We start from the raw sequence: 19,969 nt of genomic DNA, 5'->3' as shown, positions 1-19,969 counted from the left end.
TTACTTTGGTGGCAATATGTAGGATGGGTGGGATTCAGAACTTACTAGAAGCAAGGAATGCAGATAAAAGAAGTTGTTGATGAGATATGGAAAGTCAGGTAACATTTATAGGATCAAAATGTAAAACTATTAGTAATAAACTCAGGACATAGCAGAAGTAAAATATCTTATAGATGTAAAGCAGCACACCAGGTTATCCCCAAAAATAATTGAAGGAAGTGACCTGATCCCCTTATATCAAAGAAATGCCAAAATGAAATGCCAGAATCAAAACCCTAAATACTGATGTATTTGTACATTCTAGAAACAGTAACTTATGAAGAAAGATGCTGACTAAGCTGCTTAATTCTTGTTTAGGTTGAAATTTATAAGGAATTAATCTTTAGGGTGAGGTGTCCTTTCACCTGCTGATCCAAGCATGGCAAGAAAATAATTAGACTGTGTTATTTCCAAACTTGATAGAAAACCAGTTTTTCTTCTGTAGTAATTTATCATTACCTGCTAAAGAATGATTATTTTTACTGTCATATGTGGTCTTTTGGGTGGTTCTCAATGTTGATGTTTTTGTTTTAACACATGAAAGTAATAAGTTCATGGTGGAGGGGCTATGCCCGTAATACACACAAATCCTTTCCTGAGGCAATATGAAATCCCCTGTCACTTAATATAACAGTTATGATCACAGAACTCAGCCCAACCAGGCATACTTTTACTGGAGTCCTGGAACAAAATTCAAAAGCAGAACCTGCATTCTCTTAAACTGCCAGGACTCACAAAATCAAAAGCTTTCTGTATGACTAACCATTCTCCTAAAGATAGATTCATTATCTTAAATCTATCATTCATTGTTATGTAATGCAATTCAACATAATTAAGCCCTCCATAGTGTAAAAGTCCTTTATCCCTTTTCTAAGGGAACGTGAATAAAGTGGACTTTGGTCAGAAAAATTTGTGAAAGCAACACATTTAATATAATATTTAATAAATAATATAATAATAGGAAGTGGAGAATAGTGATTAGGATTAGCAAAGTAGCCTTAAAATTGGACAATATTGAATTTCTGTATCATCTCTTGCTTCTTACTAGCTATGTGTCCTGGGAAAGTATCAGTTCTTTAAGTTTCCTTGACTAAGGAAATAAGGATAAGAATACTAACCTCACTGGATTTTTATTAAAATTAAATGAAAACTAACGTGTAGAATATTCAGTGCAATACCTGGAAATGGTGAGTCTTCAAAAAGTCCTCAGAAAGTTGGTAGCTTTTTTTTTTTTTAACTTTTCTTGGTAGACAAAAATATTTTGAGTATTCCCAAATGTCATCCCAAACTGTAATTGCATAAATGGTTGAAAATTAATCAAATGCACTTTGGAAGGATCAGCTTTCCTGGTGCCTGGAGGTTGAATTAAGGGATATACTATGCAGAAGTTACCATGTAGGCACCCTACTGACCAAGGTCACAGTGAATGGGAGGGATCCTATTTTAATATGATTTGTGCGAAAAATACATTAGAGAATCCTTAAATAACCTTAATCTTTGCAATTAGTTTCTTAATTTCTATATAAAGAACACTGTGGTTGTCAGGTTTCTTCCTAGAAATTTAATTATACTATTGAAATATGAATGTACTGTAACTGCATTTTTTATATTTGAAAGTGAATATTACTTCATGTTCCTTAAATGAAGTTTATACTCCATTTTTAACAAAGTTTGCTGCTTATGTCTTGAAAATTCATGTTTTTCATAATGGGACATTTCCCCTCGGGTAAAGATATATTAGCCTGACTGTGACCAAACTAACAATTTTTCTGAGTCAGAACCACCTGTATTCAGTTCCCCTACACAATAACATATGTGCTTGTTTAAGCCTACATAGGAAATTTATCAAACATTCACCTTTTGTTCCATTTTTACCTTAAAAATTTTATTATAATTATATTATAAAGAGAAAAAGGTTCATTATCAAAAAGTGCCCAATAATCAGGGAAAGCTTTGGGTGAAATTGTTTTGACAAAATTGTGGTTATTGGAATTATACATAACTTCTATTATTTAAACCAAAATAACTCTTTTTTAATAAACTGAAGAAAGATCATTTAATTATTGCATTAAGATTTACCTAAACTTGACCTTCATATGCTCTATCCATTTTACATAAAATCTTTTAAACTCTACCAATCACAAGTCTAAACTCTGTTATTCAATATTTATTGAAGTTATGAAGTTATGAAGTTTATTGAGTTACTAAATAACTCCATAAAACGTAAAATAATACTTCCCTCCCTTCCCTTTCCTCCTCTCCCCTTCCCTTCTTTTTTCTTACTGAAGACTAGTTGACATACCATGTTACATTAGTTTCAGGTGTTCAACATAGTATTTGGAAAGCTCTATACAGTATGCTATTACCACAATTGTGTCTCCCATCTGTCACCATACAGTGCTCTTACAACACCATTGACTATATTTCCTGTGCTGTACCTTTCCTTCCTATGACTTATTCATTCCATACCTGGAGGCCTGTGCCTGTCAATCCCCTTCACCTATTTTGCCCATCCCCCTCCCTTCTGGCAACCACCAGTTTATTCTCTGTATTTATGGGTCGATTCCTGTTTGGGGTTAGAGAAAAAACATTACCTTTGATGAAGTCCCAGAACCTAAGTCAGGTTCGGTAGGGTGCAGAGGTTCAGAGCCGACAACTAAAGAAAGAATTCTTAAGACGTCGTTGGTGCAAAAGGTGATTTATTAGAGCATGGGGACAGGGCCCGTGGGCAGGCGGAGATGCGGCTGCCCCGGGGTTGTGAGGGTAGGCACGTTATATACCTTGTGGTTGGGGGGAGGTGGCAAAAGGATGGGAGATTTCAACAGAGTTCTCACATGTTAGGGAGGGCCTACAAGGTGCCGCGGGAAGGCCTTGCCCTTATGGCCTGATCAATGTCACCTTTAATGGATCAAGAAGATGTGGTATATATACACAATGGAATACTATGCAGCCATCAAAAGAAATGAAATCTTGCCATTTGCGACAACATGGATGGAACTAGGTCAGGCACTAACATCAAGATAGTTGGGGGATTCTTGGTGGGGTATTATGATCCTGCTATCATTTACATTCCCTTCTACCTCAGTCTCCTCCAGTTTATGGTGAGGAGGGAGACATTAGGGCTTCAGGAACTGAGAGTTATTTGCCTCTGGAAATTTGTGCTGTTGATAAGGTAACTTCCCTGTTTACGTCTCTAGGACATCTGTAGAGCAAGGGAGATTCCTGTTCTGCAGGATTGCGATCCCTGCAAGTTAACTATTTATCGTTTTATGGCAGTCAGGGGTGCCTGAGGAATGCTACACATATGGAGGGGAGCGGGTGAAGAGGGGGTGCAAGGCGCCAGCTTTTGCTTTGTCCTCAGCTAGCCTCCTGCTCCCTCATCACCTTTATTCATGCAACTGAAGATAAATGTGTTCTGCAAAGTTAAAAAAACAAAGATGTTTCCTTGAGCACTCCCTAAAAAAAGTATTAGCAGTTACCTTTCAAATACCTTGTATGTTACAAATGCTCCAAAATGTTCTTGCAAGGGGTGAGAAAAGAAAGCTAGCAAGATTCATTTGAAAATTCAATCTGTTCTATATCTTCTGAGATACCATATTTATTCTTTTTCTCTGCTCTTTTATTAGTTTACTTTTTGAGTTTTTATTTTTTGAAACAGTAAATCTACACAAGGTACTAGAATAGGTGAAAATAGAATAATATGGTTTGACATTTAATTAAAATTGAAAGTTAATTTAACTCATTGAATTACTTGGGATTAAATTAAATAACTATAATGTTTAGAACAGATAGTAGTCATTCATAAATATTAGATATTTAATAATATTCTCATGTAATTCTTCTAATATATTTTAAAAGGTTACATTGGAAATGTAAAGTTAAGTCACACAAAAGATGTATACTAAATAGTTAAGGCTGTATAAAATGCTAGTCTCTGTCTCAAACCCTTCACCAGAAACTAAATTTTTTTCAGAGAGCTAAAAGACCTTTTATTCAAAGTTCTAGTCTAATAGTTGTTTTATTTTTTCTGGAACTACATTTTTAACTTTAAGTCATAAAACCCTTGATAAAGTTAGAAAGTTTTTGGCTCGATTTTTCTTCTTCTATTTCTTCCATTTCTATGGTCATTGAGCAAGAATGTTTCATTTGGTTATCACTGAAGACTTTTTTCTATGTGCCTTATGTTTAGTTCTCATTTTTTTAATCATCCTTGAAATACATTTACAGTGTCTTTCATTTATACACCAGCGGTATTTTCCAGACTGCCAAATCTCCAGCTTACATCCCACATGAGCAGTGGTTCATTAGGTAGACAAGGAAATAAGAATTTAGCAAACTAAAAGACTAAACTTTACTGAAGCTGTGGACCCATTCAGTGCTTTCTTTACCTGAGAGTTATTTTGTTCTTTTCTTTGTTTTGTAATCAGGTTAACTATTATGGTAAGGAATATATATTAGAAAACCTGTAGGGAATCAAGACATTCAAAACCAAATGCCATGTTGCATCACCACTTCGAGTGCTGTGAAGTGTGTAAACCTGGTGATTCACAGACCTGTACCCCTGGGGATAAAAATATATGTTTATAAAAAATAAAAAATTAAAAAAAAAAAAAAAAAAACTAAATGCCATGTCTTTCTAATCTCCCTTGACATTAGTTTATCATGTAAGTTAAAAACTTTGATTGCTAAAGGACAGTTGGGAATTTGAAATATTAAGAAGTGAATTTTTAAAATTATTGTAATCCTTTTTTAAATCAATTGCTCCATTATTATTTAATGTTACAAGAGAGGATGTTGAGGATATGGTCCATTAATGTGAAGATACTTTCCAAGAATGTGAAGACAAACCCACTAGCACAAATTTAAACAATGGCTAATGAGTTTTGAATTCATTTTAAAATCTAAGATAAAATCATAGATAAAAATCAAAGTAAAAAGAGTAGCCTTGAGAGCCTAAGCTTTAAATCAGATGGAAGTTGTGGTAGTGAAGTAAGCAGAAGGTGGGTTGAGAGAGAAAATTGTTCAATCCATGGGGTTCCAGGGTGGCTTAGTGGGTTAAAGCCTCTGCCTTCTGCTCAGGTCATGATCCCAGGGTCCTGGGATGGAGCCCCACATCAGGCTCTCTTCTCTGTGGGGAGCCTGCTTCCTCCTCTCTCTCTGCCTACTTGTGATCTCTGTCTGTCAAATAAATAAATAAAATCTTTAAAAAAAAAAAAAGTGTTGAGTCCAAAGCCTTTATGTCAGGGATGAAAACAATGGAAGAAATTCCAGTGCAAATACACAGAATCCCCAGGCACAAGGAGTATTTTATAAAAGTAAGGGAAGAGCAATAGAGTAATTACATCTAAACTTTCCCTGAGAAAGGCACCTATAACCCACGGGAGTAGTTAAGGCTATGCTTGCCTCCCAGTGTGTAGCCCACAAAGAATGGCCTGGAAGCTCTGGGTCCTGGCAGGGTTAGCCCTGGAGTAGCACAATAGCCCAGACTGAGTCAGATTTTCAGGTCCCCGGGGCCTGGCTAGTCTTTTGCTTCATTGTGGTGCTGGAGAAGCAGTCAAGATTTACCAAACTTCTGAGGAAGGGCAGAAAAAATGCTTAGACCCAAAGAACCTGTGATTTGCCAATGACACAGGCTGAATAGAAATATTGACCCAGAGACCAAGGCAGTTTCAAAGATATAAGCAAAATATGCTAGTAGAGGACAAGAAAGACCAAATAAACTTGACTAAGTCTGAGAGAAGATCAGTAGGAGATGGGATAATCTAAACAACAGGCATCCTCTCTGCTACCATGCCAGGGGCACTTACACTAGGGAGTGGGTTTAATTACCTCCCCAGGTAGTACTCAGTACTCTAAGTGATTGGGTTTGAAATCTGAGTTTATCAAGTGCAAATCTTAAACATATGAGTTTAACTTGAATTATCAAGAATCAGTTTCTCAAAAAAAAGAATTTTTCATCATTGGAATGAGGTAAACAAAATTCAATTTTAGAAATGTAAATAATATTCAATTTCTAGAACAAATTATGAAAACTGCACTTTCTCTAATTGCAGGTGAATGTAGCTTTCTAATACTCCTCAATTATATGCTGTAACATTATTCTGAACCCCACCCTTTGGAATCAGATTTCCCAGATATTGTATAGTGGTTAGTTGTCCTATTACCAGTTAATATAATATCAAAGGAACTTTTTAAAAAACTTTATTTATTTATTTATTTGACAGAGAGAGAGACACACACACATACACAGTGAAAGAAGGAACACAAGCAGGGGGAGTTGGAAAGGGAAAAGCAGGTTTTCCACGGAGCAGGGAGTTAAATGGGAGACTTGGATCATGAAGTGAAAGGCAGTTGCCCAACCACTGAGCCACCCAGATGCCTCAGGAATTTTTTTTTTTTTTTAAATCATGCAGAATCTCACTGCCTAAAACAGCTCTTCTTATTTTGTATAACCTTTCAGTAGGTTTATGTGATTTAAATACAACCACAATCATTTTGCTTATATTTTGCACTCTGCTACTTTAACTTTACATTATGTTAGATATTTTTCATGTTTTTCCATCCTCTTCAAAATTAGAACATTCATCATATTGGTAAATAATAGTTACTTAAATCACTTTCCTAAAAAGTTCTTAACCAGTTACTAACTGAGATCACTATTAAGTAGTATCTGTTATTTTGTTTATGGATAAATCTGAAATTAAAATATACATGAATATGTACATCACTTTGTTAAGTTATGAGAATATATCTTCAAGTCAGAAGATTTTAGTGTCACTATGGCTGTTACCGAATTTTACCAAATAAGATTACAATGAAGTACAATGCCATCTGTGCTGAAAGACAATACTGCTCTAATCCCTCAATTCTGTTTCCCTGCACCACTTTTCTAGTGTTGCATATTTGGAATCCATTATATGGTAGTTATTAAGATGAACTTGTCAGCATTTAGCCAATAGAAGTTATTTACCAGACAACGTTGTTTATACAGATACAGACCTTGCTCTGTGTAGATTTCTGTCAATTTGATGGCCACCACAGTTACATTATTAGCATTCTTAGAGTTCTGATTTAAACACGGATCTCTAACATAATGTAATAAGGAAAAAAAGAGTCTAATACTCGGGTTTTTACAATATTTACAAAGTTAACAATAATTATGGGATGGTGAGTGTTACAAGTCTCTTGAAACACAATAAATTCTCTAAGTGAGACACTAAAAAAATACATAATAAACAGGATCCCTACACACTTTCTAAAAAGCCTTTAATATTGTAGGGTGATATACACGGAGAGACAAAAACTATGTACTTGGCATTGACCGATTCCATTTGTAACAATGGAAATGCAATGAAAAGCAGTTGGTGTTTCCCACATATCTCAGAAGACAACCCATTATCTTCAGTCAGCAGATGCTGATGCAGTTTGTTGAAGGACTCCTTACAAATCAGTCAGCTGAAAGCTTCAGGCTAGCTTTCAAGCAAAGCTATCTAACTTTCACTAAACATGATTCAGTTAAGAAAAATCACTCTAGCTTCCAAAGACGAATGACAGACAAAAACTATTAAACACCTGTGTATCTAAAAGAATGTACTGTCACTTCCAAAGGCATTAATATCTTGAGCAAAGTTTGAAAAACCAAATATTTCAAGGGTGTTGAAAAGTGCCTCTAATTCAGGAGATTTCGTACTGAGTGTGAAAAGAGTAAGACTCAAATTTGTACTAATGAAGGAAGAAAAGACATGTAATTAAAGGATAAATATATACTACTATTCTCAGTAGAAAAAAGAAATAAGGTACATTTACTGCAACAGTATTTATTAACCCTTTAACCCCTAAGGTGTTACTAAAATAATAGTGTATCTTAAAGCCCAGGTCACCTTTATTGAGGCTATAAGGCATCTGGATTTTAACCCATCAAAACATTATCTTAGCTAGTTTAGATTCTGTGGGATGATCGTAAGAGTATAAGATTTAATGACTGTAATACCTGGGTTTTTAAATCAGCTGTTATTTTTACTAGTAATGTAGCTGGTAAACACAAATGGAAGTTTCCGATAAAATGGGTACATCAGTATCTTTCTTTTCTTTAAAAGATTTTTAGTTTATTTATTTGAGAGAGAAAGCACAGGCACAAGAAGGGGGGAGGGGCAGAGAGAGAAGCAGACTCCCTGCCCAGCAGGGAGCCCTGATGCCTGGCTTAATCCTAGGATGCTGAGATCACAACCTGAGCTGAGAGCAGACACTTAACCACTTAACGGGACTGAGGCACCCAGGCATCCCTATCAATATCTTTTTTACAGGTTACCTCAAAATAAATGGCATAAATATGTATATGTCTTATATTCAGTTGATATACTCTCTTTTCTCCTTTAGGTTCTCACACAGTATCTTTCACTGGAGTTCATTATCATGCTGAAAGAGCTTTATGTCAAAAAGGAAGACAGAGCAGCTTTCCCCTCCCTAGCCACATTTCAGAATTCATTGCAGATTTCTACTTACAGGAGCTAATTTTATTCCTTTTAAAACTTAAAAAAAAATTGTGTTTTTATTTTTCCTTCTGTAACTTTTTCAACAATAGCATTTTAGCTATCTTCTGTGGTAAAAACCACAGCTTTTAATAAAATGCTTCACTGTATGGGGATTTCTAATTTTATTCCTTTTAAAACTTAAAAAAAAAATTGTGTTTTTATTTTTCCTTCTGTAACTTTTTCAACAATAGCATTTTAGCTATCTTCTGTGGTAAAAACCACAGCTTTTAATAAAATGCTTCACTGTATGGGGATTTCTAGTTTCTGGGGCCATCCCCTAAATTATTTGAGAGGAATGTATCCCCTAGGAAAAGTAAAAGTTAAATGGAAAGTTAAAAAAACCTTGATAAGAATTTAACACATTGCTTTCATATGAACATGTGTATGGGGTACACTTACAATTAGGGTGCCACATTCTGTGAGGGTTTTGTGGTATTACCTCCAAACAGTGGATTGTTGTTGCATTTTCTTTTGTGTATGTGCAAACACTGCATTTAATTTCACATTTTTATGTTTTGCACAGCTCGCTGAGATATAATATGAAATATTTAATTGCTTATTCTTCAACTGCTGAAGTAGATACTTTCATTACAGCTTTAAAATTAAAGACTTGGAACCAAAGTTATTGCTTTTTTAATACACATATGAAGTTATGTACTCTAGAGTTTGTAGTAAGTAACAACATCATTGTATCTGCCAACTAAAATTACTTGAGGAGAGCATCTCATTATAACAACAGAATACCTACAATCCTCCCTGCGGATGCACTACAAATATTGGGTGGTTTTGAACTTATATTAACATCCAGAAAAGTTCACCTTGATTAAACTTGCTTGTTCTTAGATAATAGTTAAATGTCAAATCATTCTGTATGTATTTTTGTGAATTTAAACTACTTTTATCTATATTCTGAAATAAAAGTCCTTTGCCTTTAGTTAAAAATCTAAAAGCAATGAAGGAAATTGTCACTTACATTCTATTAACTTATAGAATACTTGGCCTCCAGAACTAATAGGAACTTTGTAGTCTCTAGTACCAACTAAGCCTGAGTAAAATGCTTTCTGAGCAATTGGGATTTTTGTCCATTTTTACCCTTACATGTAAATTCAGTGATTGTATGTGGTTATTGCTAAGTTAAGTTGGATTTCCTGCTTCACTCCTTGAAGGCCATTTAGAAATACACTACATGCTAGAATTTAATCTGATCACATCTTTATCACGTTAATGATCAGACACTGCAGGTATAAAAATTATTAAGAAATTATTTCTGGCTTATAATCTATATGCAAAAAAATACTTTAAGTATATTATAACTAAATAAATAAAGGCTCTGGTTAAAAAAAATAAGGGAGGCATAAATTCTGGAGAAACAAGGAAAAAGTGATGAGTGAAAGAGTCATTTTGTGTGTATAAACAAATTTTACAGTTGCTACTCTTTGGCTACATCACCTTAAAAGAGTTATGCTAACTTCTCTCTGCCTCAGTTTCCTTATCTGCAAAACAAGGCTAGTATTAGTTCCTACTTACTAGGGGTTGTGCTAGATTAAATATAGTAAGTATAATAGAGTTAACATAGTGCTTGGTACATATAAAAACTACCAGATATAGTGGGGTTTTGTTTTTATTATGTTTTTAACTTAAAGATGCAAGTTAGACAGTCATCAATGTAGAGGTGTTAGAAGAAGCTACTAGTATCAGTGAGGTGGTCTAACAACACTGAGCTGCGCCTCACCAAATGTAGCTCAAGGACCATCCGCATCTCAATGGTCTTGTAGGGAACGTGGGTGGCTCAGTAGTGGAAGTGTCTGACTCTGGATTTTGGCTCAGGAGCATGGGGCTCCGTGCTGGGAGTGGAACCTACTTAAGATTCTCTCTTTCCCTCTCCCTCTGTCCCTACACATCCTTCTCTCCCTCTCGAAAAAAATGTAAAAATAAATAGTGAATTGCCTGGTGTCCCTGGGTGGCTCAATGGGTTAAGCATCAACTCTAAATAGAGTGAAGTCCTTTGTTTACCCCTCACAACGGCATCTTCTTTTGGTGCTCTCTTAACCCACCCGACCGGTATTTTCAACTTAGTATTTACTAAGTTTTGCATTTTTTTATATCCAATGCATATCTATGCATCCCTCTTCAAAATACATACTTTGAATTTAATTTTTATAATATGCCTGTTTCAAAATTAAGTTTAGCTCAATATCACTTTTGTGAAATTTGTCCATGATGATACATATAGTTTAGGTTCATTTTTCATGCTCTATTTTATATTACATTTTATTATTTTATCTCTTATTGAGGTTTAGATCGTTTTCTGTACTTTCTATGCCATGAATATTTCTGTTTGCATGTGTACAAATACAAGAGTTTATCTGTTCTCATTGTAATATTGTTTTTATTGCCAAATTGCTCTTCAGTTTACATACTCATCAAGGCTGTATTTTTAGAAGACAATTTTCCACGGATGTCTTGCTTTTTTGCATATCATGTACACAGAAGCCCTGTCTTTTTATTCCAGCCTATCTTCCCAAGGTCATTTGTAGCACAAGCATCCTTAGAAAACAGAGATATTGTTTCCCTTTAGAGCAAGGAAAGTCTGTTTAACATCCAGTATAATAAATGTTTCCCTCTTCGGTGATGCCTGAGCAGGTTTTGTTACTGTCCGTCATAAAATACTAAGATTTCTTTTTTTTTTTAAGTTTTTATTTAAATTCCAGTTAGTTAACACACAGTAGAATGAGAGTTTCAGGTATACAACATAGTGGTTCCACACTTTCATACAACCCCAGTGTTTATCACAAGTGCCTCCTTAATCCTTATCATTTTGTAAACCCATCTCCGCCTCCCCGCCCATCCCCCAGACTCCTTCCCTGTCCCTTCTGGTAACCAACAGTTTGTTCTCTAGAGTTTGGAGTCGGTTTCTTGGTTTGAAGCTGAACAATATTATGCTAAATGAAATAAGTCAGTCAGAGAAGCCCAAATACTCTCTATCTCTCATACCTCTCATAGGTGGAATTTAAGAAACAAAACAAATGACCAAAGGGGGAAAGAGAGAGAGATACTAAGCTTTTTTTTTTTTTTTTTTTTTTGCTATTCTTAAAGATTTTATTTATTTACAAGTAGGCAGAGAGGCAGGCAGAGAGAGAGGGGGAAAGCAGGTTCCGCATGGAGCAGAGAGCCCAAGCAGAGCTCAATCCCAGGACCCTGAGGTCACGACCTGAGCCAAAGGCAGAGACTTTAACCCTCTGAGCTACTCAGGCGCCCCAATACTAAGCTTTTTTTAAGCTCAGCATCCCTCAGCTGTGATACAAACGCAAGGCATGTACAAAATCCATGTGGGCCCTTGTGCGTCCCCCATGCAGGACTTAGGAGACAAGGGGAAACCAATGTGAATGTCAAGATTCTGCTGTATGCTGTGCCCTGAGTCCATTTCTTTGACCTAGCTGTCTCTAGTCTTCTGCTAGTCTCTGTAGCACTGTTGTAAGCTAACTCCTTAGCTTAAGGGGAGTCAGGTCTTACCCTTCCTCCCACTCCTCTCACCCTCCCTGTTCTTGACATGTATAAAAATTCTCATTGTGTCTATCTACGTCAAACTTTAATATTGTCATTTTACAAGTTTTTGTTTATCTGATGATAGAAAATGGTATTATGATTTTAATTTCCATTATCTTGGTTCACGGCGAGACTGCACCTTTTCTTTAATTAGTTATTGAGGTTTCTGCATCTATGAAATACCTATTCCTATGAGTCTGATGTTTCTCTTGGATTATTTTTCTTACTGAGTTAAGAGAGTATTAATATGATCTAGTTAGCTGTACATGTTCTAAATATCTTCCTCAAACATCTGCCTTGATTTTTGCTGTTTAGTGGGGAGCACTGATAAGAAGTTTTTCTACCAAAATTTTAAATTTAGTATTAATGTCAAATTTAAGATTGACTATTTTATCAATCTTTTTCCTTTACTAATTGTGCTTTTCTAATCTGCTTAAGAAAGCAGTATCTTACTTGAAGTCATAATGACATACTTCTGTATTTTTTCTAAGTAGTTTGATTTTTGCTTTTTATTAAATTTAAGTCTGATACAGCAGAATCTTGACATTCACATTATTTGATATTCATGAGATTTTTCATTTTTTTTAAATATGGTATTCATTCATTTGAGAGAGGTGGAGAGAGTGTACCCGCAAAGGGGCAGAGGGAGAGGGAGAAGAAGACTCCCAGTTGAGCAGGGAGCCTGATGTTGGGTTCAATCCCAGGACCCTGGGATCATGACCTGAGCTGAAGGCAGATGCTTAACCAACTGAGCCACCCAAGTGCCCCTTTCTGAGACTTTTTCTATGTTTTTTCCATATACATAACCAGTTGGATGATAAATCTTTCTCTGTCTTCTATGTGAACAACCCCACAAATATGGATATGGGCTTTCTGTTTTATTCTATAATTTTATTTATCATTTCTCAATCCTGTGGTAATTGCATATATTTGAGATTTACATATCCAGAATTGTAAGAGATTAGGCTTTATAATTAAGACCTACTCACCCTCAGAAAACAAGCAAATATATAAATATATGAAAAATATGTATGTACATTTAATTATATACTATATATGTATATATATATTACCAGGTAAAAATGGAAGGCAAAAATGGAAACACAAAGTATTTTAATTGGAATATCCCACCCAAATTGCTTTTGCCTTCAGCTGCTCACCAACCCAGACAAACTTGGAGTCTTATAGTTTGGTAGTGGTGATCAAACAGAAATCAAAATCCAAGGTCTGCCTAAAACAAGGGATCATCTCCACTTTAATCTGTGAAATGAAAGTAAAAGTGAACCATATTGTTGATGTGCTTAGGAACATGTCAGAAACAAAAGTCTATCTCTAAAGGAATATAATGGTGCCCTCGGTAACAGAGAACCCCCAGTAATAGTATTTTTAGTCATGTAATCAACACACATGTTAAAAATTAAAAAATACAGAGAAAGGTGCCAAAACAAGGATACTTCAGATATAAAAATATAAGGCAACTATACTTATACTACTTATATAAATAAAACTGAAAATGTATACAAATAAAAGAAAATATGAAGTGGCCCAAAAGATTTTTTTGAAAACTACATTTTTCTGGAGTAGTTGTAGGCTCATAGTAGTATTGAGCAGAAAGTACAATGATTTCGCATATACCCCCAACCCCAGCACTTGTGTAGCCTCTAGCAGTAACAGCATCCTCCAACAAAGGTACATTTGTTACAACTGTTGAACCTACACTGATCCATTATTATCAAGCAAAGTCCATAATTTACATTAGTGTTCATTCTTGATGTTGTATGTTAAGTAGTTTATAATTATCTATATCCACCATGATATCATTATATGGAGTAGTTTCACTGTCCCCAGAATTGTTTGTGCTCAGCTTCTATATCTCTTCCTCCCCCCACTCCTGGCAACCACTTATCATTTTATTATCTCCATAGTTTTACCTTCTTCAGAATGTCATGTAGTTGGAACCATACATTATACCACCTTTTCAGATTGGTTTCTGTCAATGAGTATATGCACTTAAGTTTGCTCTATGTCTTTTCATGTCTTAATAACTCATTTCTCTTTAGCACATGTGAAATCCCATTGTCTGGTTGTAGCATTGTTTATTTGTCTCTTCGTCTACTAAAGGACAGCTTTGTAAGTCTTGTCTTACAAGACTTTGTCTTAGACTTTGTAAGTCTAAGTCTTGCCCATTATGAAAAAGCTAGTATAGACATCCATTCATGAGCAGATTTTTGTGCCAACCTAGGTTTTCAGCCCCTTTAAGTAAATACCAAGGGACACAATTGCTTGATTATATGGTACAGGTGTGTTTAGTTTTGTGAATAAAAACAAAGCAAAACAAAACCCAAACTATCCTCCAAATTGGCTATATCATTTTTGCATTCCCATTAGCAGTGAATGAAAGTTACTTTTGCTCTACAAACCCACCAACATTTGGTGTTGCCAGTGTTCTGGATTTTGACTATTTTAATAGGTGTACAGTGGCATCTCATTGTTTTAATTTGTATTTCTATGATAATATACAATATGGAGCATCTTTTCTGTTATGATCCATGTTCCATTTTTTAATTGGGTTATTTATTTTCTTATTGTTGAATTTTGAGAGATCTTTATATATTTTGGATGTGTCTTTTACAAATATATTCTCCCAGTCTGTGCTTTTCCTCCAATTCTCTTGATACTATCGTCATTAGAAGTTTTTAATTAAAAGAAGTCCAGCTTCTCAACTATTTCTTTCATGGATTGTACTGTTGGTATTGTATCTTCAAAGTTATTGCCAAACCACAGTCATCCAGTTTTTCTCCTATGTTATCTTCTGGTAGGTTTGTAGTTTTATGTTTTATATGTAGTCTGTGATCATTTCCAACTAAATGTCATGAAAAGTACAACGCTTGGATTTAGATTCAGTATTTTGCATGTGGATGCCCAGTGTTCCATTGCAGGTTGTGCCACTGTATTATCTTGGCTTGTTTGTCAAAGATCAGTTGACTATAAAGAAGATATGGTATATATATCTTCAGAATGTTAATTCAGCCATAAAAGAGAATGAAATCTTGCCATTTGCAATGACAGGGATGGAGCTAGAGTGTATTATGCTAAGTGAAATAAGTCAGTCAGAGAAAGACAAATACCACATGATTTCACTCATATGTGGAATTTAGGAGTCAAAATGAACAAGCAAGGACAAAAAGAGAGGGGTGAACCAGGAAACAGACCCTTAACTATGGAGAACAAACTGTTACAGTTGGGGAGGTTGGTGGGAGGATGGGTTAAATAGGCGATGGGGATTAAAGAAGGCATTTGGCATGATGAGCACCAGGTGATGTATGGAAGTCCGGAATCACTGTATTGTACACCTGAAACTAATACTACATTTTATGTTAACTAACTGGAATTTAAATAAAAACTTAAGAAAAGAATACAATACCAGTTAAAACATATATCTCTTCAAATCTTCAGTTTGAGACGGTAGTCGAAACTATTGTTTTATCCTCTGACTCTTAATAAAATAGCATATTAAATCTGTTTAATCAGCCAAACTACTCAGTGATAATTTGGTAGTTATCTGCAAACATCTGCATGGAAACATCTACAGAATTTGTTGCTTATTATAGAAACTTGAACTTTAATAAAATATATCCACATAATGTATTGTACTTATTTAATAAAATTTCAGAATGCTTTCTCACCCATTTTGTTAGAACCCAGTAAGTATCTCTGAAGAAAATATTGGGGATGTTACTACATAATTCTTTTGATTTCAGGCTGGACAGCAGCGTTGGTGGGAACAGGAGATTAAAATAAATGGAAATATTCAAAAAGGAGAACTAATTACATATAACTTGACAGAGCTAATTAAACCAGAGGCTTATGAAGTCCGGCTAACTCCTCTCACCAAATTTGGTGAAGGAGATTCAACAATTCGTGTCATTAAATATAGCGGTAAGTAGTCTTTTAAAGTATTTATTTGCATATTCAACTGTCTGGAATATGTATATTGCAGTTATCTATTAAAGTTAGAAAAAACTAACATTTGGAATTGATTTTCAGGGTCATCAGCCAAGTGACAGAAAAATAAAAACAAAACAAAACACCCAGCAAACAAGCAAACAACCCCATAGAACTTAATCATTATAAATTATATTTGATATAAATATAGAAATATAGAATGATGTTTTAGTTAACATTGAATCAATGTGATAATGTCAACAATGTCCCTTGATCCTTTATCCCATGCTATGACACAGTAATTCTGCATATTTTTTCAAATTCTTAATGTCTTTAAAATTTATATCATTAAGAAGTTAGCAAATGGGAGCGCCTGGGTGACTAAGTGGGTTAAGCCTCTGCCTTCGGCTCAAGTCATGATCTTAGGGTCCTGGGATCAAGCCCCACATCGGGCTCTCTGCTCAGTGGGGAGCCTGTTTCCCCTTCTCTCTCTGCCTGCCTCTCTGCCTTGTGATCTCTCTCTCTCTGCCAAAAAAATAAATAAAATCTTTAAAAAAAAAGTTAGCAAATGTTATCAAAACTTGCTTTTTAATTGATAGAGTTGATTTTTAAAGCATTTTTAGATTTACAAAAAAACAAGCAGGAAATAGAGCTTCTATGCATTTCCTTTCCCCCAACAGCTTCCCATATTATTAACATCTTTCTTTAGAAAAATGCCATGCAAAATATTGAATCTAAATACAAACCTTATACTTTTCATGACATATAACTGAAAATGGATCACAGATCTACATGTGAAACATAAAACTATTAAACTACTAGAAGATAAAGAATACTGACATAGTTATTAAAGCAAGTAGTTTACATTATTATTATGTTGTACTGTTATATGAATTGTGATAAGTTGGTATTATTTATTCACCATTACAGTGTCATACAGAATAGCTTCACTGTCCTAAAGATCCCCTTACTTACTCAGCCAACCATGTCCCCTCCAAACCTGACAATTACTAATCTTTTAATTGTCTGTTGTTTTGCTTTTTCTAGAATGTTGTATAATACAGATAATGGAGCAAATAGGTTTTTCAAACTAACTTATTAATTTAACAATATGCCTTTAAGGTTTTTCCCATGTCTGGGGCTTGATAGTTCATTTCTTTTGATTCTTTAATGTCCCATTGTATAGATGTATTGCAGCTTGTTGAAGTACATTCTAGTTTATTTTTTTTAGTCATTTTTTTTAGATTGCTAATGTTAAAAACACCTAAATGTATGTGAGTATGTTTGTGTGTGTGTTAGTGAAACAGATTAATATTTTATCAATTGAAATTTATGAGAATTATTTCAGTTGAAATTTATGATATTCATGACTACCTCTAGAATTGTCAGTATATTTTTCAGGGTTGAATGAATCATTGGCAAAATATTTCATATTTATTTCATTACTTTAGTGAATTATTACTCTCTTTATCATTGATCACCAGGGCTTGATTTTCAAAAATAATAGAATGTGTTTTTTTACAGTTGGAGTTCTCCATTCAGTTGTTTATTTATTTATTTATTTATTTGTATTTTTTTCAGTGTTCCAAAATTCATTGTCACCCCCAGTGCTCCATGCAATAGGTACCCTCCTTAGTATCCATCACCAGGCTCACCCAACCCTCTACCCCCCACAAAAACCCTCAATTTGCTCAGAGTCCACAGTCTTTCATGGTTTGACTTCCTTTCTGATTTCCCCCAATTCACTTTTCCTTTCCTTCTCCTAATGTCCTCCATGTTATTTCTTATGTTTTACAAGTAAGTGAAACCATATGATAATTGATTTTCTCTGCTTGACTTATTTCACTCAGCATAATCTCCTCCAGTCCCACCCATGTTGATACAAAAGTTGGGTATTCATCCCTTCTGATGGCTGAATAATATTCTGTTGTATATATGGACCACATCTTCTTTATCCATTTGTCTGTTTAAGGGTATCTTGGCTCTTTCCACAGTTTGGTGATTGTGAACTTTGCTGCTGCTGTGAACATATGGCCCTTCTTATCACTACATCTGTATCTTTGGGGTAAATACTTAGTAGTGCAATTGCAGGGTCATAGGGTAGCTCTATTTTTAATTTCTTAAGGAATTTTCACACTGTTTTCCAAAGTGGCTGCACCAACTTGCATTCCCACCAACAGTGTAAGAGGATTCCCCTTTCTCCACAACCTCTCCAACACTTGTCGTTTACTGTCTTGTTAATCTTTGCCATTCTAAGTGGTGTAAGGTGGTATCTCAGTGTGGTTTTGATTTGAATTTCCCTGATGGCTAATGACGATGATCATTTTTTCATGGTTCTGTTAGCCATTTATATGTCTTCCTTGGAGAAGTGTCTGTTCATGTCTTCTGCACACTTTTTCAATGATGATCTGTCTTTTGGGTGTTAAGTTTGAGGAGTTCTTTATAGATCTTGGGTAACAGTCCTTTGTCTGTAGTGTCATTTGCAAATATCTTCTCCCATTCCAAGGGCTGCCTCTTTGTTTTGTTGACTGTTTTCTTCACTGTGCAGAAGCTTTTGATCTTGATGAAGTCCCTAAAGTTCATTTTCGCTTTTGTTTGCCTGGTTTGGGGATCAAGGTAATGCTGGCTTCATAGAAAGAATCTGGAAGTTTTCCTTTTGTTTCTATTTTTTGAAACAGCTTCAGGAGAATAGGTATTCTTTTTGAATGTTTGGTAAATTCCCCAGGGAATCTATCAGGTCCTGGACTCTTGTTTTTTGGGGAGGTTTTTGATCACAGTTTCAATCTTGTTACTAAATATTGGTCTATTCAGGTTGTTAATTTCTTCCTTTTTCAGTCTTGGAAGTTTATAGATTTCCAGAAATGCATCCATTTCTTCTACGTTGCTTAACTTTTTGGCATATAACTGTTGATAAAAACTTCCGATGGTTGGTACTTTGATAGGAATTGCATTAAATGTGTAGATTGCTTTAGGTAGCATAGACATTTTCACAATATTTATTCTTCCAATCCAGGAGCATGGAACATTTTTCCATTTCTTTGTGTCTTCCTCAATTTCTTTCATGAGTACTTTATAGTTTTCTGAGTATAGATTCTGTGTCTCTTTGGTTAGGTTTATTCCTAGGTATCTTATAGTTTTGGGTGCAATTGTAAATGGGATTGACTCCTTAATTTCCCTTTCTTCTGTCTTGCTGTTGGTGTAGAGAAATGCAACTGATTTCTGTGCATTGATTTTATATCCTGACACTTTACTGAATTCCTGTGTAAGTTCTAGCAGTTTTGGAGTGGAGTCTTTTGGGTTTTCCACATATAGTATCATATCATCTGCGAAGAGTGATAATTTGACTTCTTCTTTGCCGATTTGGATGCCTTTAATTTCCTTTTGTTGTCTGATTGCTGAGGCTAGGACCTCTAGTACTATGTTGAATAGCAGTGGTGATAATGGACATCCCTGCCGTGTTCCTGACCTTAGCAGAAAAACTTTCAGTTTTTCTCCATTGAGAATGATATTTGCGGTGGGTTTTTCATACATGGCTTTGATGATATTGAGGTATGTGCCCTCTATCCCTACACTTTGAAGAGTTTTGATCAGGAAGGGATGCTGTACTTTGTCAAATGCTTTTTCAGCATCTATGGAGAGTATCACATGGTTCTTGTTCTTACTTTTATTGATGTGTTGTATCACATTGACTGATTTGCGGATGTTAAACCAACCTTGCAGCCCTGGAATAAATCCCACTTGGTCGTGGTGAATAATCTTTTTAATGTACTGTTGAATCCTATTGGCTAATATTTTGTTGAGTATTTTCGCATCTGTGTTCATCAAGGATATTGGTCTATAGCTCTCTTTTTTGGTGGGATCCTTGTCTGGTTTTGGGATCAAGGTGATGCTGGCCTCATAAAATGAGT

The 19,969-nt window shown here is 35.1% G+C and overlaps 1 protein-coding gene across 1 annotated transcript in view; it reads left to right on the top strand.

The window, feature by feature from the left end:
* Positions 1–19,969, top strand: part of MDGA2 (MAM domain containing glycosylphosphatidylinositol anchor 2) — an 871,541-nt gene that overhangs the window by 795,269 nt on the left and 56,303 nt on the right. Inside the window, exon 11 of the mRNA XM_004738721.3 lies at positions 15,878–16,055. Coding sequence (XP_004738778.1) covers positions 15,878–16,055 — 178 coding nt within the window. The remainder of the gene's footprint in view (positions 1–15,877; positions 16,056–19,969) is intronic.

The sequence above is a fragment of the Mustela putorius genome, unplaced genomic scaffold (genome assembly GCF_011764305.1).
Source record: "Mustela putorius furo isolate JIRA1106 unplaced genomic scaffold, ASM1176430v1.1 tig00000129_pilon_pilon_pilon, whole genome shotgun sequence".
Lineage (NCBI taxonomy): Eukaryota > Metazoa > Chordata > Mammalia > Carnivora > Mustelidae > Mustela > Mustela putorius.
This window is presented reverse-complemented; position numbering and strand designations above follow the sequence as displayed.